The following is a 19030-nucleotide window of genomic DNA, read 5'->3' on the forward strand; positions in this document are numbered from 1 at the left end:
GCGTGCATGTACCAGCTCAGCTGATGCTTAAACGTTTCCAGATCATCTCTGCTGGAGTCCTTGGCTTGGGTGGATTTTGATTTTCCATCCACCTCCCTTTTTGAACTCCTCTAGCACAGAGCACATGGTCAGTAGGAGTTAGGCTAGCAGCTGCTTTTTTACCTTGCACTCACATTGGGTTTGATCCTCTCCTCCTCAGGGTCCCTGTCCCTGGAAAGAAGCCTGCTTGTCCCCCAGGTGAAGCCTGTAGGTACGTGCTGTGACTGCTGTCACTCGCCCTTTACCCAAAAGACTCTCCTGCCTCCACCTGGACTACCATTTCCTGGGGAGAGCAGCAGACGGCCCTTTGTGCTGATCTGAGAGACCTGGAAGAGAGTGAAGTGGTTGCACCTGCTTGGATAGGCGTTGGCCAGGCTGGGCCACAGTGGGTAAATGAGGTAGCGGCAGGATTGCAAGAGCCCCCGAGTAGTGCTGTGGTGGGGACAAGGCCGGTGGGTTTCTCTGAGCTCTCTGTGGCAAGTGAATATTTTTTCTTTGCTGTGCTGTCATTGCTGCACTGCCAGATTCGTTGGCCCAGGCTTTGGGTCTGATGTCCGCAGTGTTTGGCTGCCTCCCTGGGAGCTCCAGGGGCTTGGAGCTGATAAGCCACCTGTAGCATGCTGCTTGCCTGCCAGCTCTATGCATAGCTGGCTGTCAGGGAAGGCAGCTTGCTAAGTGTGGGACTGAGATGAGAGACGCGGCCCGCACCGATGCCCCTGCTGAACTGGTGCCGGGGGGAGGGAGGGCACGACTGCGCATTGCTAATAGTACAGCCAAACAGCTCTTGCCTGTGTGATGGGTGCACACGCTGTGACAATATCATCTTGGAGGGCTTGCTCGCAGGTTCCACATTGCCCAGTGAAGGGACCCGAAGGCTGGGCAGGCAGGTGGGAGCGGGACCGATGCTGGGGTCTTGGCAGGGTGTTGAGGAGGGTCATCCTCAGCCATTCAGAGACTGACTACAGGACTGCAACCAGCTTACTGGGCCCTGGAGACCTAGCCCGAGCCCCCCAGTGACAAAGGGGGCAGCTCTCCCTGACACGGCCAGGTTCTGCCCCCCCCTTGCAGCCTTTCCACTCCCATGTCCTGGAGCTACACTGCCTTGAACAGATCTGCACAGAGTCTCATCAGGGAGAAGGCTCGGCCTTTTGGGAGACCAACACAGAGCTGCAGCACCTGGGAGGAGCGCGGCTCTAAAAGCGAAGTCTCCCCTGCCCGGGCTGCTCCTGGTGCTCGGGGCCAGGGAGCAGGAGCTAGCGGGTCTCCATGCTGCCTCTGGTGCTTGGTAGCACTGCTCTCAAATGAGAGACGACCGGCTCTGACGCAGCGTTCAGGCAGCCTCAGGTGCTGCTTCTACACTGGAGCCATCCTGAGCAGCATTGAAGCTTCCCTGGAGCTAGGAGGTGGCTGCTCCGAAGGTGGAGGTCCCCATGGGCTCATGCCCAGGAATGCTGGACATGGACCTGGAGAGAGATCTCTGAGCCACGGCCTCGCAGGCAGGAGGGGGTGGGACGCCGTCCGCAAGGCCCGTCCTTTCGCCCCACGAGTGGTCAGATGGGAGCTCATGTAGTGGGGAGCGGATAGATCAAATAGAGGAGGAGAGTCTGGGATCGAAGAGAAAGAAGCTTTGTGCTGCTCCAGCAGATGCTGCGCTGGACGGCAGCTGCAGCCTTCCCATCCCAATAGAGATGGGCACATGGAGTACCCTGACCGGCACCTGTTGCACTGGAGGCTCCCCTGAGCTGACCTTTCCCAGCCATCCTACTGCAAAAGCATTCACCCCTCCAGCTTCTGTCTATACGCAGCCCCCTTAACCGACACCCCCCTCCCCACACGCTCTAACCAAAGTGACGATCAGGCGGCATGAGCCCTGGCCTGCTTCGCTGCCTGCCTGCTCACAGCTTTGCAGGAATGCAAGCGAGGGGAGACCAGTCCCAGTGTAGCCTCTGCATGCGGCCTGTGAGGTGGGTGGGGGATTCTCAGCTGCTGGAGAGCGGGACGGAGACACGTACAAGGCAAAGCTTTCAGGTGGCCTGTAATTCGGGGCACCCAGCTAGAGTCCCCTCGAAGAGGGCTGCTGTTCAGGACAGCTCCAGCCCCAATCATCTGACACAAGGTGCCTAAGCTTGGGCCTCCAAATGCCCTGCCTGCCTTTGAAAACACTGGCTGTCACCAGTCTCCCCCACAGCAGCAGCAGCAGGGCTGCGTGTGCTTGGGGACAGGTCAAAGGGCGCATGCCAAGCCTGGACTCTTTGCAAATGTCTGGGTTATGAAATGGAAGTGAAATGCTCTAATCTTGGTGCCATTGCTTTTAACCTCTGCCTCTTCTTCCCTTCTGCGGCCCCTACCACCTTGCTCTGCCCAGCCTGCCAGCTGTTGCGCTTGTCAAGCTAACAGGTAGGTGAGACTAGCAAAGGGGCTGAATGCTCCTCAGCTCTCTGTCCTCCCCAGCTCAGGCCCGCCACAGCCCTCATGCAATGCCTGGCACCGCAGCTGGATTGACTGGCCGCAGCCCGTTGCTGGCTGGGCACGGACCCTCGCTACAACCCCCCATAAAGGCCCCTGCGCAGCATGGTTCCCTTCTGTCTCTATTTCTCTCTCTCTCTCCTAACTCTTCCAGTTCTGCCCAAAGCGAAAATTGATGTGGAGTCGTACTCGGCTCACCCAGGCGACCTCCTCCAGTTGCGTTGCCGGCTGCGGGATGACGTCCAGAGCATCAACTGGGTGCGCAACGGAGTCCAGCTGTTGGAGAGCAACCGCACGCGCATCACCGGGGAGGAGGTAGAGGTCAGGGACGCTGTGCCCGAGGACTCTGGGCTCTATGCCTGCATGACCAACAGCCCCTCAGGGAGCGAGACCACCTACTTCTCCGTTAATGTCTCAGGTTCGTAGCAGCCCTGGGGCTGGGCACCAAGGGAAGATGCAGCCCAGCTGTCTGGCTGTAGAGCAGGAAGCAGATAAACTGTGTGTGGATGCATTTGTGCAATGGGTGCGTGTGCAAAACACCTTTGGGTGTGTGCACAAACGCATATGGAACAGGTGTCTCCGCTCTGGCGGAGCGGAGCGAGTCTGGAAGCGGAGGTCAAAGGGCCCTAAGGTTTTCAAAGTGAAGGGCAGCCAACACCAGCCCCTGCTCAAGACCAGCCCACGGCCCCAGCTGCCACGTGGCGTTCCAGCAAAAGCTAATGCGTTCTCTGTGCCACGAGACTGCACGGCTGCCCATTAGCAATGGGCTGGATTCCTTGTCATGGTCGCTGTAGGAGTTGGGCAGCCCCCTTCCCCCAGCAACCCATGGGCAGATGTCCCACGGGGCAGATCTGTTGCTTCAGCCTCTTCCCCCATGGGGCCAGCCCTCCTGTGGTGTGACGGGAGGAGCACAAGGGTAATGAAGTCAGCTACCCATGCGGATGCCATTTCCTTCACTGTCCTCAGCACTGGCTGGGTTGTTTCCCAGTCAGGGCCAAAGGATGCTGGAAGGTGCATGCGAAAGAATTCAGAGCCATTACCGGGCTGGCTGGATCCCGGAGGAAAGAGGGGTAGGTCAGCAGCACAGACACCTCTGCCTGCCTCGGGGTCTCTTCTGACTGGGCTCAAAACCTCTGGAGAGTTGGGAACATGTTGCGTGCCCATGCGCCTGTCTTAACTCTTGCCATCGTGGCCATGCAAAAGGCAGCCCGGGGGCTGTCCTCCATGCAGGGAAAGCCAGCCGGGTCTCTCTGGGCCTGCGGTGCATTGCATGGGCTGCCCTGCTTTACCTTCTGTGGCGCCCCACGGGCCTGGGGTGCAGACCTCGTATGGCACAAGCCGTGCGGGAGGCGATCGCGGGAGACCCAGCCTCCGCAGGAGATCTGACCCTGAAACAATGGGGCGGTGTTGTGAGGAGGGGCGGCTGGCGCCTGAGCAGCTGTTGCCAAAGCAGAGTCAGCAAGTGGCGGGAGAAAGGGGGGCGAGCGGTCATTTTGGAAGCAAATGGTGGACATCTCAGATGCGCTGCCAGCTCAGCTCCCCACCCCACGCAGCTGCTGGGGGACTTGGCCTTCAGCTCAGCCCCTGTTCCTTTGTGACCCACCCTGCTGTCCCCTCCTGGCAGGCTTGGCCAGTACCACCGTGTGCGGAAGGACACAGGCAGTCACTTGTTTACTGAGCCAGGAAAGGGACACAGTCATGACCTTCCAATGCCCAGAGGTCTGGGTGTGAGTGACCAGCCCAGGCCAGTCTGTGATTAAAGCTCCCTGACCTGGGACTGCAGCCAGGCTAGCAATAGCTGTGGTTTGGCATGGCATTTTGCTAACTGAAGTGATCTATGCCAGTAGTTCTTGTACCCTGGAGGGTCACTGTGCCAGGGTGGAGGCACTGTCACGGCCCTTTTTGGAAGACAGGGCCTCAGACCTGCCCAAGCGGAGGCAGGCTGGACCCGATGATCCGTAGGGTCTCTTCTAGCCCCTAGCAGCTATGAAACATGTTGAGAAAGCCTAGCCCAGGCTGGGGGTGCCCAGAGACCCATGGCTGGTGAGCTGGGCGCTGTCAGCATGTTGCATGACATGGAGGGGTGGGGTGGGGATGGGTTGTGCAGTCCACGTGACCCCTTCCCCTGGACCCAGAGGACACATGGCCCTGCTGATCGGTGGGGTTGCTGCGTGCCTGAAGGATCTCAGCTATCGCTCCAGGAGTCTGTGCATCAGGTCTCACCCTTACCCAGCGCTGCCCAGAGGGGAGGGGACGAGAAGCTGCGTTATTCGCAGCTCTTAACTGTCTGCCTTCGTGAGTCTGGCTCCTCTGGGCCCTGGAGGGACTTGTCTTAGCAGGTGCCTGCCTGCTTTGCTGCGTGTGTGATAGGAAGGAATGGCTTCCCCAGACTGGCTGCCCCCTGGGCATCTCTTTGGTGGGTGGAACAAGCCCTGCAAAGACTCCAGGGATGGGCTTGTCCCGGCCTGTCCCTGCCTCATCTCAGTAAGGCGTCCCTAGGCGAGCTGGCACAGGACGCTCACAGCTGAGCTCACCCCTGGGGCAGGCCAGGGCAGGAGGGTGAAGGGACACAGGCCGTCCCTGCTGTAGGGGATAAACAGGGACAGGGGACAGTCAAATTCAGGAGCCCGTGTCTTCCCTTTCAGATGCCCTTCCATCGGCGGAGGATGACGATGACGATGATGACTCCTCCTCTGAGGAGAAGGAGGCCGACAACACCAAGGAGTACCGTACGTGACAGGCCCAGGGCAGCCCCTCTGCCTTGTAGGGGCAGGAGGGCATTGGGAGACTCTCCAGCTAAGGGGGCCTGTGGGGAGAGCTGATAGAGGAGCAGCCACAGCTCATGCATGTCTGGGCTCCCACTTGGGCTGTCTTGGTCCCTCTTTCCCCCTTTACTGGACATTTCGGTGTTCACCCTTTGGCAGCCACTGAGCTCCGTTCTGCAGCTCGGCCCAGAGCATGGGGTGGGGGTAGGCAGGCACCCCGCTCTCAACGTGCCCCTGCTGCCAAAGCCCTGCACACGGCCTCTGCAGCCGAGTACCAAGTGCCCGTAGCCTACTGCAGTGTCCACGGGGTTATCCCTTCCAGCCCCCACACTGAGTTGCCCGTCTCTATCCAGACGCCGTGGCTCCATACTGGACATATCCTGAGAAGATGGAGAAGAAGCTTCATGCAGTCCCAGCTGCCAAGACGGTGAAGTTCAGGTGCCCGTCAGGTGGGACACCCAACCCCACACTGCGCTGGCTGAAGAACGGCAAGGAGTTCAAGCCTGACCACCGCATTGGTGGATATAAGGTACTCATCTCTGTAGACAGGCCCAGGGGCCGTGGCACAGTCAAGTGCTCTGGAGGGTACACGCTGTGGGATGGGATCCCGGTGCTTGGAGGTAAATGGCTTTGCAAAGCCGTCCTATCCATGCAGCCCTTGGAGTTTGATGGTCGTGGGGTCAGGATGGCTGGAGAGCATTAGGGCATTGTATCCGTTGGCTGACCTCCTATGTCGGGCTTTAAACTAAGTATGACAGGAGATGGGGAGGCACGAGATGGAGAGAGTCTAGAACCGACAAAATGCGAGACATGCAGCAGTACACCCCGGGTAAGTACCAAAGGCATCAGAACGGGGGGCACAAAAGGCACCATTCGGAGGGCTCAAGTGCCTCTATACTAATGCTAGGAGCATGGGGAACAGGCAGGAAGAACTCACCCTTCTGCTTGCAGATAATAACTTTGATTTAGTGGGGCTAACGGAAACCTGGTGGGACCCTACCCATGACTGGGCAGTACACATTGAGGGCTACAGGTTGTACAGAAGGGACAAAGTAGGGAGGGAAGGGGGCGGGCTTGCTGTCTGTGTAAAAGAGCATTGTACATCTACCCTAATCAAAATGGGATCAGAGGAGGAGAAGGTTGAGGCATTGTGGGTTAGGAAACATGGAAGTTGGTGGGGGAAAGGGACTTGGCGGTGGGGGTCTGCTACAGACCACCCCACCAAGAGGAGATCTAGACTTGGAATTCTTGTGGCAGCTCTCGGAGCCCGTGCGGTCGAGGGACGTGGTTGTCATGGGGGACCTAAACTACCCGGACATCTGCTGGGAGGAGCGGTCAGCCAAATCCAGCCGTTCACATAGGTTCTTAACCTGCATACAGGACCTTCACCTAACGCAGGAGGTATATGGTCCCACCAGGGGCAATGCCTTACTGGATTTTGTGTTGGCTACGGGGGAAGACCTGGTAGGGGAGCTGCAGATTCGCGCGCATCTTGGGGACAGTGACCACCAATCAATCAAATTCACCATACGGCGTAAGGTGGGAAAGATAAGTCGTAGGGTGGAAGTGCTTGACTTTAGGAAGGCTGACTTCAGGGTGCTCAGGAGTGTAGTCAATGACGCACTGCAGAATAGCATTGGTGAGATGGGAGTCCAACACGGGTGGCCGTTCCTGAAGGAAGCGATCCTTCAGGCACAGAGGGAGACTATCCCTGTATGAGGGAAAAGGGGGAAAGGAGCCAAAAAACTTCCACGGCTAAACAGGGAAATCCAGGGGAGGCTAAAGGCAAAAAAGAGGCATATAGGCAGTGGAAGCAGGGGTGAGCTACCAAGGAGGAGTACACCTACTTGGCCTGCACTTGCAGGGAGCCAGTTAGAAAGGCAGAAGCAACTACGGAGCCGAGGCTGGCAACACAAATTAAAGACAACAGACCAAGGGGTTTTTTTTAGGTATGTAGGGAGTAAAAGGAAGGCGCAGGGCAGCATAGGACCCCTACTGAACAAGCAGGAGCAAGTAGTGACAGGCAGGGGGGACACGGCTGAGCTCTTCCATGAGTTTTTAGCCTTGGTGTTCCTGAACAGGGCTCAAGACAAGTCTCCTAATGGGTTTGTAGATGGGCATCAGAGGGACACCAGCTCACCAACCTTCGGCGCTGACTTGGTGCGGTGTCACTTGGATGGACTGGATGTGTTCGAGTCGGCAGGCCCGGATGAGCTGCATCCAAGGGTACTGAAGGAATTGGCTGGTGTCATATCAGAACCACTGGCACGGCTGTTCGAGCGCTCGTGGCGCTCGGGTCAGGTCCCAGAGGAGTGGAAAAGGGCCAGGGTGGTGCCTATTTTCAAGAAGGCGAGGAAGGAGAATCCGAGTAATTTTGGCCCAGTCAGTCTCACCTCCAACCTTGGAAAGGTCTTTGAAAAGATTATTAAGGATCGTATTTGTGGAAGTCCAGCAGGACAAATAATGCAGCAGGAAAACCAGCCTGGATTCATAGGAGATAGATCATGCCTGACCAATCTGGTTTCATTTTATGACAGGGTCACAAAACGCTTAGCCGCAGGAGTAGAGGTGGATGTTGTTTTCTTGGACTTTAACATGGCTTTTGATATGGTATCTCATCCTATTCTCATAACTAAATTTAAGAGGCTGTGACAGATGATTACACAGTCCGGTGGGTGGTAAACTGGCTTAGCAGTTGCACCCAGAGAGCGGTAGCAGACTGGTCGGTATCGACCTGGAAGGACGTGGGCAGCAGGGTCCTGCAGGGCTCAGTCCTCGGACCTGTACTCTTCGATGTCTGCATCAGTGACTTGGATGTGGGTGTGAAGTGTGCTCTGTCCAAGTCTGCAGTTGATACTAAAGCGCAGGGTGAAGTGCACACTCCGGAGGGTAGGGAACGATGGCAGGCAGACCTGGACAGGTTAGAAAAGCAGGCGGTACATAGTAGGATGCAGTATGACAAGGACACGCGCAAAGTGCTGCACCTAGGGCGCAAAAATATCTGGCACACCGACTGGCTGGGAAGTGACCCTCTCAGCAGCACAGAAGCAGAAAGGGATTGTGGAGTCGTCCTGGACTCCAAGATGAACGTGAGTCGTCGGTGTGACGAAATCATCAGCAAGGCCAACCGTGCTCGATCGTGCATCAGCAGGTGCACGACAAATAGATCCAAGGAGGAGATACTTCCCCTCTATGCGGCATTGGTCAGACCGCAGTAGGAGCACTGCATCCAGTTTTGGGCACCGTACTTCAAGAAGGATGTCGATAGACTCGAGAGGGTCCAGAGGAGGCCACTCGTATGGGTAGGGGCTTACAGGAGAACTCCTAAGAGGAGAGACAGAGGGACCTGGACCTCTTCAGCCTCCGTGGGAGAAGGCCGAGAGGCGCTACACATTCATTAGGGGGACGCAGCAAGGGATGGGAGATGCTGTGTTCCCCAGGGTGCCTCTTGGGGTAACAAGGAACAATGGTCACAAACTGACAGAGAGCAGATTTAGGCTGGACATCAGGAAAAACTTCTTCACAGTAAGGGGGGCCAGAATCTGGAAGGGGCTGCCAAGGGAGGTGGTGCTCTCCCCTGCCCTGGGGGTCTTCAAGACAAGGCTGGACAGGGACCTGGCTGGGGGCACCTGACCCCAGCGCTCTTCCCTGCCCAGGGCGGGGGTCGGACTCGATGATCTGTTGAGGTCCCTTCAGACCCCAGCATCTAGGAGTCTATGAATCCAGAAGCAGAGAAAAATAGGCACGTGAAGCAAGTGCATAGGGAGCCAGGCAGGGGCAGATCTCTGATTCCTATGTGCAATTGCTGTGTGGCGAGAAGGGGAGCTGGGGCCAGCAGAGCAGCCTCCCAGGGTGGCCAGTCGCCAAAAGAGACCATAGCAGGCAGTCACCCACCTAGCATGGAGCTGCCCTGACTGGCAGAGCCACCCTGTGCTTTCTGGGGCACCCCTTCTCCCTTGTTTTTGAGCTCCAAACAGGCAGGAAAATCACCTGGCTGCACCCATGACAGTGCCCAAGGCAACACAGTACTTGGTGCTGCAGTGCGGTCCTCAGGCTTTGGACCACCTCTCCCGAGCTGCCAGGAGAACTGGAGGTGCTGAAGGATTCAGCAGGGCAGCATGGCCTTCGCTGCTCCGTGGCCCAGACCCCTGCATCAGCAGGGCACCTCTCAGAGCGCCTTCAGGGAAGCTCTGTCCTTCCTCCTCCTCCTCCGAAACCTGAGCATCTGGCCAGAGTCTCTCAGGAGGAATCAGTAGTGGTTTAATGAGGCTCAGTTCACGCATCAGATAATTACCCGAGTTTCAAACCAATCTGGAGGGGGTTCTGCACCATTTCCAGCTAATTACCCTTTCCTGTTTAAGTGTGACGGAGCTCCGTGGAGACGCTGCATCTCTCCGACAGCCTTTTGCAGCCACTAATTTTGGCTTTCTCCTGCCTGAAGTGACCTGAATATTGGGCCCTGAGGGATTTTTGGAGCAGCTGGAGGGCTTAGCATGCCTGCTTTGCAATACCGCTGCCTGCTGATGCGCCGCAAGGTGCTTGCAGACCAGCTCAGTGGCACGGGTGCTGCCATGGGTGGGGACGAGGCGTTCTTAACTGTCGCTGGGTTTAACCTCCTGCATCTGAGCGACCGTGGGACCCCCTCCTATGTCAGCTCCTGGTAGCAGGAGGTCCCACTTGGTGACTCCGCCAGTCAGACAGGAATCAGGGTCAGGTGCAGGGAGCACCACGTGGCTGGATCAGACCCAGGCCGCAGCCACCACTGCCTCACGTAGCGAGATTCTTCTGCCCGTGATTAAGAGCCACAGGTCTCCAGGGAGACCCGGTCCCCATCCTGCTGGAGAGGCGGTCAGAGTCAGCTCTCTGCTCCACGCTCCGTCAGTGAGCTGGGCTGGATTATTCACCAGCGTCTGACTCATGCATTTTATTGCACAAATGAAATCCAGTCATTGGCCTGTGTCCCGTCAAGGTCTATTGAGTTGCCAGGGACAGACAGCAGGAGTTCAGCCACGTCACAACTCTGCTCCATTTATTACATCCTAGCATTCATTACAGCTCGCTGCTCGGAGTCACCTGTCTGAGGTGCGAGGGAGCCGCGGGCTTTTCAGAGTTGGACCGGCCAGGGCCAAAGGCCCAGGACAGTGTGGGAGCAGTCTGGTTTAGCCTCTGGTGGGTGGATGGTTCAGATTTCAGCCCACAAGCCCTCTGGAATTGCACGGCATCCACTTCTGCTCCCTGGATATCCTGACTTCTGCCCTGGGACCTCTGGACTCCAATGTATGCAGTGGGGGAGCTGGGGGGCAGAGGCCTCCTGGCTAGTGGTGCTGGCTGGAACAGCCTGTTTGGGGGGTGCTGGATGCCTTAGAGCAGGGCAGCTCTGCTCCTGCCATGTGAGAAGAGAAAAGGACCACGCTGGGCTGGTTGGGGGCAGGCTGCGCCCACCATACTCAGCGGACGACATCTGTTTCCAGATGCAGCTGTCTCTGTGGCCAGCCCAGCCTGGGACAGCTGGGAACGATTACTGGCCTTTTGCAAGCAAAGGGAAAAGGTGACCTCAGAGTGATATTCATGCCCTGCCCATGGCACAGGGCAAGGGGTCAGGGATGGGTTTGACATGCTCTAGAGGGAGAAGGCATAGGTTGTGTCCAGTGCAGCCCTGACCTGGCCAGGGCCCTGCCCTGCTCGCCTGAGCTCTCAGGAGAAGCAGATGTAAGAGCTGTTGGATAATAACTGCACCGCACTGGCTTTGTCTTGGCCTCCCTAGGTTCGGTATGCCACCTGGAGCATCATCATGGACTCAGTGGTGCCATCCGATAAAGGCAACTACACCTGCATCGTGGAGAACAGATATGGCAGCATCAACCACACCTACCAGCTCGACGTAGTGGGTGAGGACAACAGAGGCGGATTGGGCTAGGAAGGGGGAAGTGTATTCATAAGTGGCCAAAGAAAGGGGTCGAACACATGGCAGAAGCAGAGGCAGCAGCTGCCCAGTGCTCCTGTTCACACAGCAGAGGTACTGTGGCTTGCAGACTGCTGGCAGTATCAGGGGCTTCTTGGCCACGGGGATCCTGCTGTCGCTCTGCACACATTTGGCAGTCACAGGGGCTCTCCCTGGGATTCTGGGGGCCAGGGGAGGTGTTCGTGCGGACTCGGAAGCTGAGGAAGCAGCAGCAACTGGGAACCCAAGCTCCTGCACCGATGACCCCATTTGGAAGGCAGGCATTGTGCAATGAGGACCAGTATCTCCTAGGCACGTCCCTGCAGCCAGCCCTGCGGGTGAGGATCTCTGTGAGCTTTGTGGCTCAAGCTGCAGTAGCTTGAGGGTGTTTAGTGGCCATTGTAGGAACTGGAAGCGGCTGCGTGGTGTAATCCCTGTCACTGAGCCCCATCTTCAAGGAGTTAGGATTTCCCCTAGTGGAGGGGCTGTTTCAGAGCCTTACCTTTCTGAGAGTTAGGAGCCATCTGATTTCCAGGCTGTGCTTTTTTTATTTATACCCATTTGTTCTTGCGCCAGCCTTCAGCTTCAAAACCTCTGCTGCCTCCTCCCTGTATTTATCAGGAGAAGTCCTGTTCCCTCCCAGCCTCTTTGTTCCTAGACTGAACAAGACAGGCCCTTCCATCCTTCTCTCACAAGACAGGCTTGCCGTTCCCTGGATGATCGTAGTTCCCCCTCTCTGCACCTGTTCCCACTGCACTTCAGCTTTCTGGAACACAGATGACCTGGCTGTAGCCAGGATTGCAGATGAGATCTGCAATCCAAGGCACTAGCATTTCCTTCTCCCCCTGGTACTTCTAGCAAGGGCATTTTCCTTTTGCACAGCCATATCGCACGGGTGTCTCTCCTCATCCCAAGGGCAGGGGGGCTGGACCTGATGATCTCGTGAGGTCCCTTCCAGCTCCTAACATCTGTGCATCGCCCTGTGACCAGCCTGTGTGCTGAGGTCTTTTCCACCTCCGTCACGTGCAGCTGGTGAGCTCCCAGCTTGCAATGGAAGTGCTGCTGGTTCAGCCCCTGCACATTCCCTTGTAGCGGGAGCTGCTGAACAGCATCCCGTTTCTGTTGCTGCAGCACCAGATGCCCACATTTGTCTGCACAATCTCCCAATCGATGTTGCCCCTGTCTGCGTGTCGTCAACGATGCTCACCCACACCCTTTTGTTTCTTGTGCCAAACTTCTACCAAGCAGGCTCATTGCCACAGCTTACCCCAGGAGCTCCTTCAGTGACCTCTTCTTACAGCTTGACACATCCTCTTTCGAAGCTCTGCTGCCACCTCTCCTGTAGTCATTCTTCACCCACCTGGCAGTTCTTCCACTAATCCCATTTCCTATTATTAGTTTAACTAATAATTAACCATGTGGCAACATAGCAGGTACTTTGCAGTCATCTAACAGATTAGATCTACTGCATTTCCTGCGTCTAGGAAATCATTTATCTTATCAAAGGCAGGCATCGCTTAGCCTGGCACGATCTGCTGTTGGCAATCCCCATGGCATGTTATTCCGTTTTCTGTTACTTCTGTGTCTTTTACTGCTTTTCCCCTGTCAGAGTTCCCGCTGGAGTCTTGCAAGCTCATGAGGTCAGGCTATGGGCTCGTGGTTGCCTGGATTTCCTTTCTTCCCCCATTCTGAACTGCAGATACTACATTTGCTCTTCTCCATTCATTCGTGACCACCCCGGCTTGAGGTGGGGAAGAACCAGTCCCTCCAGCTGGTGTGAATTTCCAGGCCTTTCCAGTTTTGCTTGCAGTGGTTTCCATTTTCTTTGCCTTCACTCCCCTTAGCCCTCCAGCATCACTGTCTCTGGGGAGACCTGGAGCAGAGGGTCTCTTGGGTTCCTGCGAGTAGGTTGCAGTCCACTGCTCCGCTCAGGTTACGAGGCCGTGTCCGACCCTGGCACTAGTCTGCACCATTCTTCATGTCTGCTGCTGGTCTCTTCTGGCTGTCTCCAGCCCTGAGACGCTGGATCTCACGGGAGCACTGTAAAGAAGCATGACAAGGGGCTATCTCTGAGCTCAGCACCAGTGCTGCGCATGGAGCCAGTCCCCAATGCCTCACTCACGCCTGGGGGGGGAACCGAAATACAGCAGGTGCTATCAGGAACGCTGCCTTGTCCTATTCAGGGCAGCGAACAATGGCCAGGAGCCTCCCCATGCTCGAGCCCAATGCAAAGCCCGTTCCTTCCCTCCTCAAAGCTCCTTGTGTGCGTGTGTGCAAATACACACCCAGGGACACGGGGCAAAATGCAATCTCGTGCCTGCTCCATTTTCCCCGCCTGCAGGTGGGCAAGAGAGCTTGTTTGTGGAGCTGCGGTTAGCGGGGGGCACTCGGATACCACCGTGCTGCGAACAGCACGGGGACCTCAGCAGACGGTGGATGTTGTTTTCCCTCTTGCTCAGGCTCTAATTAGACCCATCTTTTTTTTGGTCTCATCTCAACCCAGTGTCTCCCCCAGAAAAGACAAACCCGAAAAGTTTGCTTCAAAACCGGCATTTGCTTTTTTCTTTTTCTTTTTTTTTTGAAATTTTATTTAGTAATTTTAGTTGGAATAATTTTGCGGGCCAGACAGAAATTTTTTTTTTTTTAATCACCTTATTAGCTGCCGTTCCCAGCTGGGAAGGCTGGCCTGAGCAGTTCCACATGTGGAGTTGTTCTAAATGCCAGTAAATGAACCATTAAAAATGTGATTTAATTTGATTACACTGAGCAAACTGAAGGGAATAGTCAGCCAGGGGAACAAAGGGGTTTGTTAATGCTCACTCACCACAGTGGCAGGCTCTTTGTTAACGGGCTAGGCCCTCATTAGGTTTGTTTGACCTTTGACCTCAGATGAATAGGTAGCCATGTTTAGCCCCCTCCCATTAGTTTCTGGAGAAGAATTTCACCTGTCCGTGCCCCCTCCCCTGCTCCAGGCTCTCGGCTTGTTTGTGCTGAGGGGGCTGAGCTGGCCCCATCCGCCGGGGAGCGAACTGATGGCTATTCCAGCCGGAAACAGCCTTACTTGGCAGCAGCCGCGCTCCTCCCTCCCCGCTCCTGCTCCTGATGGGCCACGGGGCAAATGGGGAGGGGGCTCTTGTTTTGGTCTGTCACTTAATCACTTGCTTGGCTTCAGGCCCAGGAATGTTTGGAGGGGGAAGGCTCTCCTGCAATGGAGGGGAGGTCTCTGTGGCAGGGCTGTGAGCTGGCACACGGTCCCCCGGGGCGGGCTACCAAGGCAAGAAGGGGTCCCGGATGCCAGTGGGCTCGCTGCTCATCAGGGTCCACCTCCTCGTTGCCACCACCCTGCAAGAGGGAGGGGGAGCAATGCCTTCTCCGAGGCCGCCTCCTGGATGTACACGTGGGGCTGAGGGCTGCAGTGGGGAGAGTGCAATTCACACGCAAGAAGGTGTGCACGTGCAGGAAGGAGCAGGCCTCCAATGCAGCCACACGTCTCATTCATGCTCCAGGCCAGCAGCTTGCAGGACCTGGAGGAAGAGGCCTGTGCCATCCCCTCCACTGCGCAGCACACTTTATGGCCCCTGTCTCCATCTGAGATGCTCCTTTGCGCCCAGGTAGCTTTGCTCCACAGCACGGCAGGAAGCCCCGGCTCCGTGGGTTTCCTAGCAGAGGATGAGATGTCTGGGAAGGAGCTCCAGGCTTTTTGCTGGCAGCCCCCTCTAGACCCATCAGCTGTATGCTCCTTTTCTCTCCAGCCCAGTAAAAGCAGTTTCGTGGTCTCTGGCTTCGCCCTCAGACCAGCCCTGGTTGTACCTCTCAGGGCAGGGAGCAGGAGCGGAGGGGCAGAAAGCCTGCCGTGTAATTCAAGGTGCAGGTGAGCATGAGGCGAGGGGAGCTCTTGGCAGGCGAAGCACCAGCCCTGTGACACCGGCTCTGGGAAATGCAGCATGATGGGCGGATGCAGGGGGTCGATCAGCGAGAGGGATTAGCCGGGAAGGCAGCTGCGGAAGCCTTCCCCTCGGATCTTTAATAAGCAACTGGCTGGGATGAAAAAGATCTTGGCCCCGGCCTCTGGCTCTGGAAAAGTAACTCCTTAATCCCGGCTTTGTCACGTCCCAAGCAAAGATGTAAAGGTGGTGGCCGGCAACGGGGCCTTTCCTCACAGCAGCCGCCTGCCTCATCCTCTTTGTTTTCGGGGAGCTGCGCTCACTTTTCATCCCTCTCTCATGCAAGCCTGGCTGTTCAGAGCAGGGGCAGCTGGGCGAGGGCCTGGCCCACGTAGCTGTGCTTACCGCAGCTCCGGGGCTGCTCACGGGGGGCTGAGCCAGCTCTGTTCCCCCAGACCAGGGAGGTGGCTGTGCTTTTGGGGTCTCGCTCAGAGAAGTTGTCCACAGCATGAGATCAGAGATTGTGCAGCTCCCAGGGCTCAGAGTGACCCTCTGGTCCTGCAACCCTGCATGCATCTGCTCTGCCGTGCAAAACCAGTAGCTAGGGCCGTAGCGGGTTTCGTGGCGGCTCTGGCACGTCTCCCAGCTTTAGATTTAAATGACCTGCTTCAACCAGTAGCCCAGATCCAAGGAAGTCCAAGCTAGCAGGGCTGGAGGAGTGATACCCAGTGCCTCTGCCTGCTCAGCGCTTGCCCGGAGGGCGCTTTATGCTCCCTGAGCTCTGTAGCTGTCCTGGGAGAAGTGTTTTGCACGCTGCAGGAAGGACAAGTCTGGGGTCAGGACAGGAGGTGGACCCAGAAGCGTCCAAAGACGTGCCGAGACAAGGCTTCCATGGGGTCCTCAGGCAGGATTGCCTGTGAAGCAGTGGCGTGCACCATGCCACAAGAGACACAGGGCTTTCACCTAGAAAGTGTGGCCATGAGAAGCGGGGGGCAGGGGCTGAGCTGCCCCTCACTCACTCGCTGGACTGGTTGGCGGCTCTGCCCTCATCCTCTGCCTTGCCATCTCTTCTAGAGAGGTCCCCTCACCGACCCATCCTCCAAGCCGGGCTCCCCGCAAACAAGACAGTGGCTCTGGGCAGCAACGTGGAGTTTGTGTGCAAGGTTTACAGTGACCCCCAGCCCCACATCCAGTGGCTGAAGCACATCGAGGTCAATGGCAGCAAGATTGGGCCCGATAACCTGCCCTATGTCCAGATCCTGAAGGTGAGGCTTCGTGTTGGGTGGGTTGGTTTGGCTTCTGGTCATGGCTGTGGTGGGGCGCCCGGGGATTGGGCCAGCAAGGTGGAAGCCAGTCAGGGAAGGAGGCCGTTTAGGCTGCAACCAGTGCTTCAGCGGCGGGCAGGGGATTGATGTCTGCTTCCACTGTACCTGGGCTAGCTGCCTGTTCCTGAGCGGCTGAGCTGAGGCACGGCAGGTGGTCCTGTTGATCCTCTCCTCCATACTATTAAGGTCATAGAGTTGGGCCAGGCAGGCACTGGTCTCTTCAACAGAAAAGGGCTTTGCACTGCCTGCTGAAGCACCCAGCTGGAGGGTGGGGGTGAGGTCTGGGGTTGTCCTAAGTGGCAGGGACCAGGTTGCTAGGGAGGACCTGCAGTCCATGCTCTGCATGCTACGAGAGGCGCCCGGCTGGGAGAGGGTCACACCAGTTCACCCCAGGATTGTTTTAAAAATAACCCATACAGAAAACACAGGCACACATGATGATGGTAAATCAGGCCTACCGACTGGCCTCTCTGCAGTGTCACCAGTCCATGCCCCTTGCACGGACCCGCTGCGCCCTTTTCCCCAGGTGGTTTTATGGCCACCCAAGTGCCCTGCTTGGAAATCTGTTCCCTATCAAGCAGGGCGTGTGCATTGATCTGAGGCAGAGGCAGGGCTCCTTGGTTCATTCAAACAGCGGGTAGGGGGTTGCAGGGTCTCGGACTAGCTCCTCCGGTGCCCGGATGCTCAGGGGCCCCAGTTCACTGTAACCTGCAGACTCACCACCCACCTTCCCTCGTGTCGCAGGCCCTTTGGAGCTGCATGTGAGACACTCGTGCTCCTGCACACAGATGCCCTGACTAGGGGAGCAGAGCAGAGGGGCTGAACCACTTGCCCACTGCCAAGGCCAAGGCACGGGCAATGCGATTGCTGTTGTTCAGGGGGCTGCCATGTCCGACCATCTCAATGTGACTCCTGTGTTGTTGGTTTGTTCTAGCACTCGGGAATTAATAGCTCTGATGCGGAGGTGCTGACCCTGTATAATGTGACAGAGGCCGAGAGCGGGGAGTATGTTTGTAAGGTTTCCAATTATATTGGCGAGGCTAACCAGTCTGCGTGGCTCACTGTCACCAGACCCATGGCAAAAGGTAAACTGAAGAACACTGACTGGGATTTTACTTGGACAGTCAGTCCCTCCTGGTGGAAAACAAAACTCTGGGCTCTCTTGTTTCTGCTGTATTTCTGGTGCCAACAGCCATGGAAAAATCCTCAGAGCGACTGGCTTCGTTTTGTACTCTGCGTCCCTTGTTTGTCTTCCCCTCCTGGACATTTCCTCCCGCCTCTCTCCCACTGTATTAATGAAACACATGCGATAGGTGCATCTCAACCAGTCCCGCATCCTGCCGTTCAGCCCCCGGCTGTCCCCTTGCACTCCCACGGTGCCTTTCCTGGCACAGCTGAGTCTGGGGGGGGGCTTTGCTAAGTTATCACTCCTCCAAAATATGTATGTATATGGAAATTTTGACCTGATTTTGCTCATTTGCCCCCTGTTTCAAACCTGGACTTGTGCACCGTATCTGACTGTGCTTAGGAGACAATACAGTGTCCTGTCTTCCTGTGTCACCCCCCTCCCCCCCGCCCGGCCATTCCTTCACTGCGTGCCCCTTTCCAGCCCCTTCTCATCCCCGGCCTCATGAAACTAAGCCAGTCTCTGCTGTCTGAGGTCCATTTTTCCATGCAGCCCATCACCAGCATGTTCAGATGGGCAAGAAACTCCGTTTGGTGAAGGGTTTTAACCAACGCCTCCTTAGGTCAGCCTGAAAAGAGGTCGTCCTAAGGGTTCTCTTTAACAGGTCTCCGGTGGTTTCTCTCTGCTACCCAGGTGTCTGGCAAATGAGACACCAGGGCACCTCATTCCCCCTGCTCCACCTTGGTTCTTAGAAGATCTCATGTGGTTTGCTTGTCCGTTTTTTGCTTCCATTTTCCTTTCTAGACGGCTGGAGTTAACACAACAGACAAAGAAATGGAAGTCCTTCACTTAAGGAATGTCTCATTTGAGGATGCTGGGGAGTATACATGTTTGGCGGGTAACTCTATTGGGATCTCCCACCACTCTGCATGGTTGACAGTTCTCGAAGGTATATATGGCGTCTTCCACTGTCCCTTTCCCTCCTTGCTTCTGTATTGGATCCAATATGCATTGAGGCCTAGGAGAGAGCCCAGGAAACCTTCTCCATCCTGGGGAGCAGTGCACGGCTGCCTCCCCCTCTACCCCTACCTCCACGCCTGGCTTTTTCCGCCGGGGCAACGCTCTGAGTCCCTCTCTGTAAAGAACCAGCTGGGATTCAGTGCTCCAGCATGAGTTGCCAAGGCATCGTCTTCCAGGGGTCAGTGGGATCAAATGTAATGTTGTCCCTGGGCCTGGCTGTCCGAGTGGGGTTCGCTTGCTCCACTTGCACCTCACCACCTTCAGGATGGTCTGCAGTGGGTGGCTGCACCTACAGGCTCTCTCCCTGGCCGGGCAATGCATATATCGAAGGTCCAGTTTAACCAGTGGCTCAGTCAGATTTGAAATGGGCACTTCCATTCACTTGGGCAAAGCCAGCATCCAACTTGCTACTCCCACCCCGTACACCCCCAAGCTGAACACAGAGCTGAGACCTCAGCCTGGTG

At 56.5% G+C, this 19030-nt stretch overlaps 1 protein-coding gene across 7 annotated transcripts in view; it reads left to right on the forward strand.

Moving 5' to 3' along the window:
* FGFR1 (fibroblast growth factor receptor 1) overlaps positions 1-19030 on the forward strand; it is a 50448-nt gene that overhangs the window by 19977 nt on the left and 11441 nt on the right. For 2 of the 7 annotated variants that reach the window (XM_019546088.1, XM_019546085.1), the window contains 6 exons: positions 2660-2923; positions 5151-5234; positions 5624-5799; positions 11035-11158; positions 16170-16360; positions 17355-17505. In XM_019546088.1, the coding sequence (XP_019401633.1) occupies positions 2660-2923; positions 5151-5234; positions 5624-5799; positions 11035-11158; positions 16170-16360; positions 17355-17505 (990 nt within the window). Of the gene's footprint in view, positions 1-2659; positions 2924-5150; positions 5235-5623; positions 5800-11034; positions 11159-16169; positions 16361-17354; positions 17506-18350; positions 18496-19030 lie in introns of all 7 variants that reach the window. The other 5 variants (XM_019546084.1, XM_019546087.1, XM_019546090.1 and 2 more) reach the window with 3 other exon arrangements.

This window comes from Crocodylus porosus, unplaced genomic scaffold, assembly GCF_001723895.1.
Source record: "Crocodylus porosus isolate Cpor-Errol unplaced genomic scaffold, CroPor_comp1, whole genome shotgun sequence".
NCBI classification, from domain to species: domain Eukaryota; kingdom Metazoa; phylum Chordata; order Crocodylia; family Crocodylidae; genus Crocodylus; species Crocodylus porosus.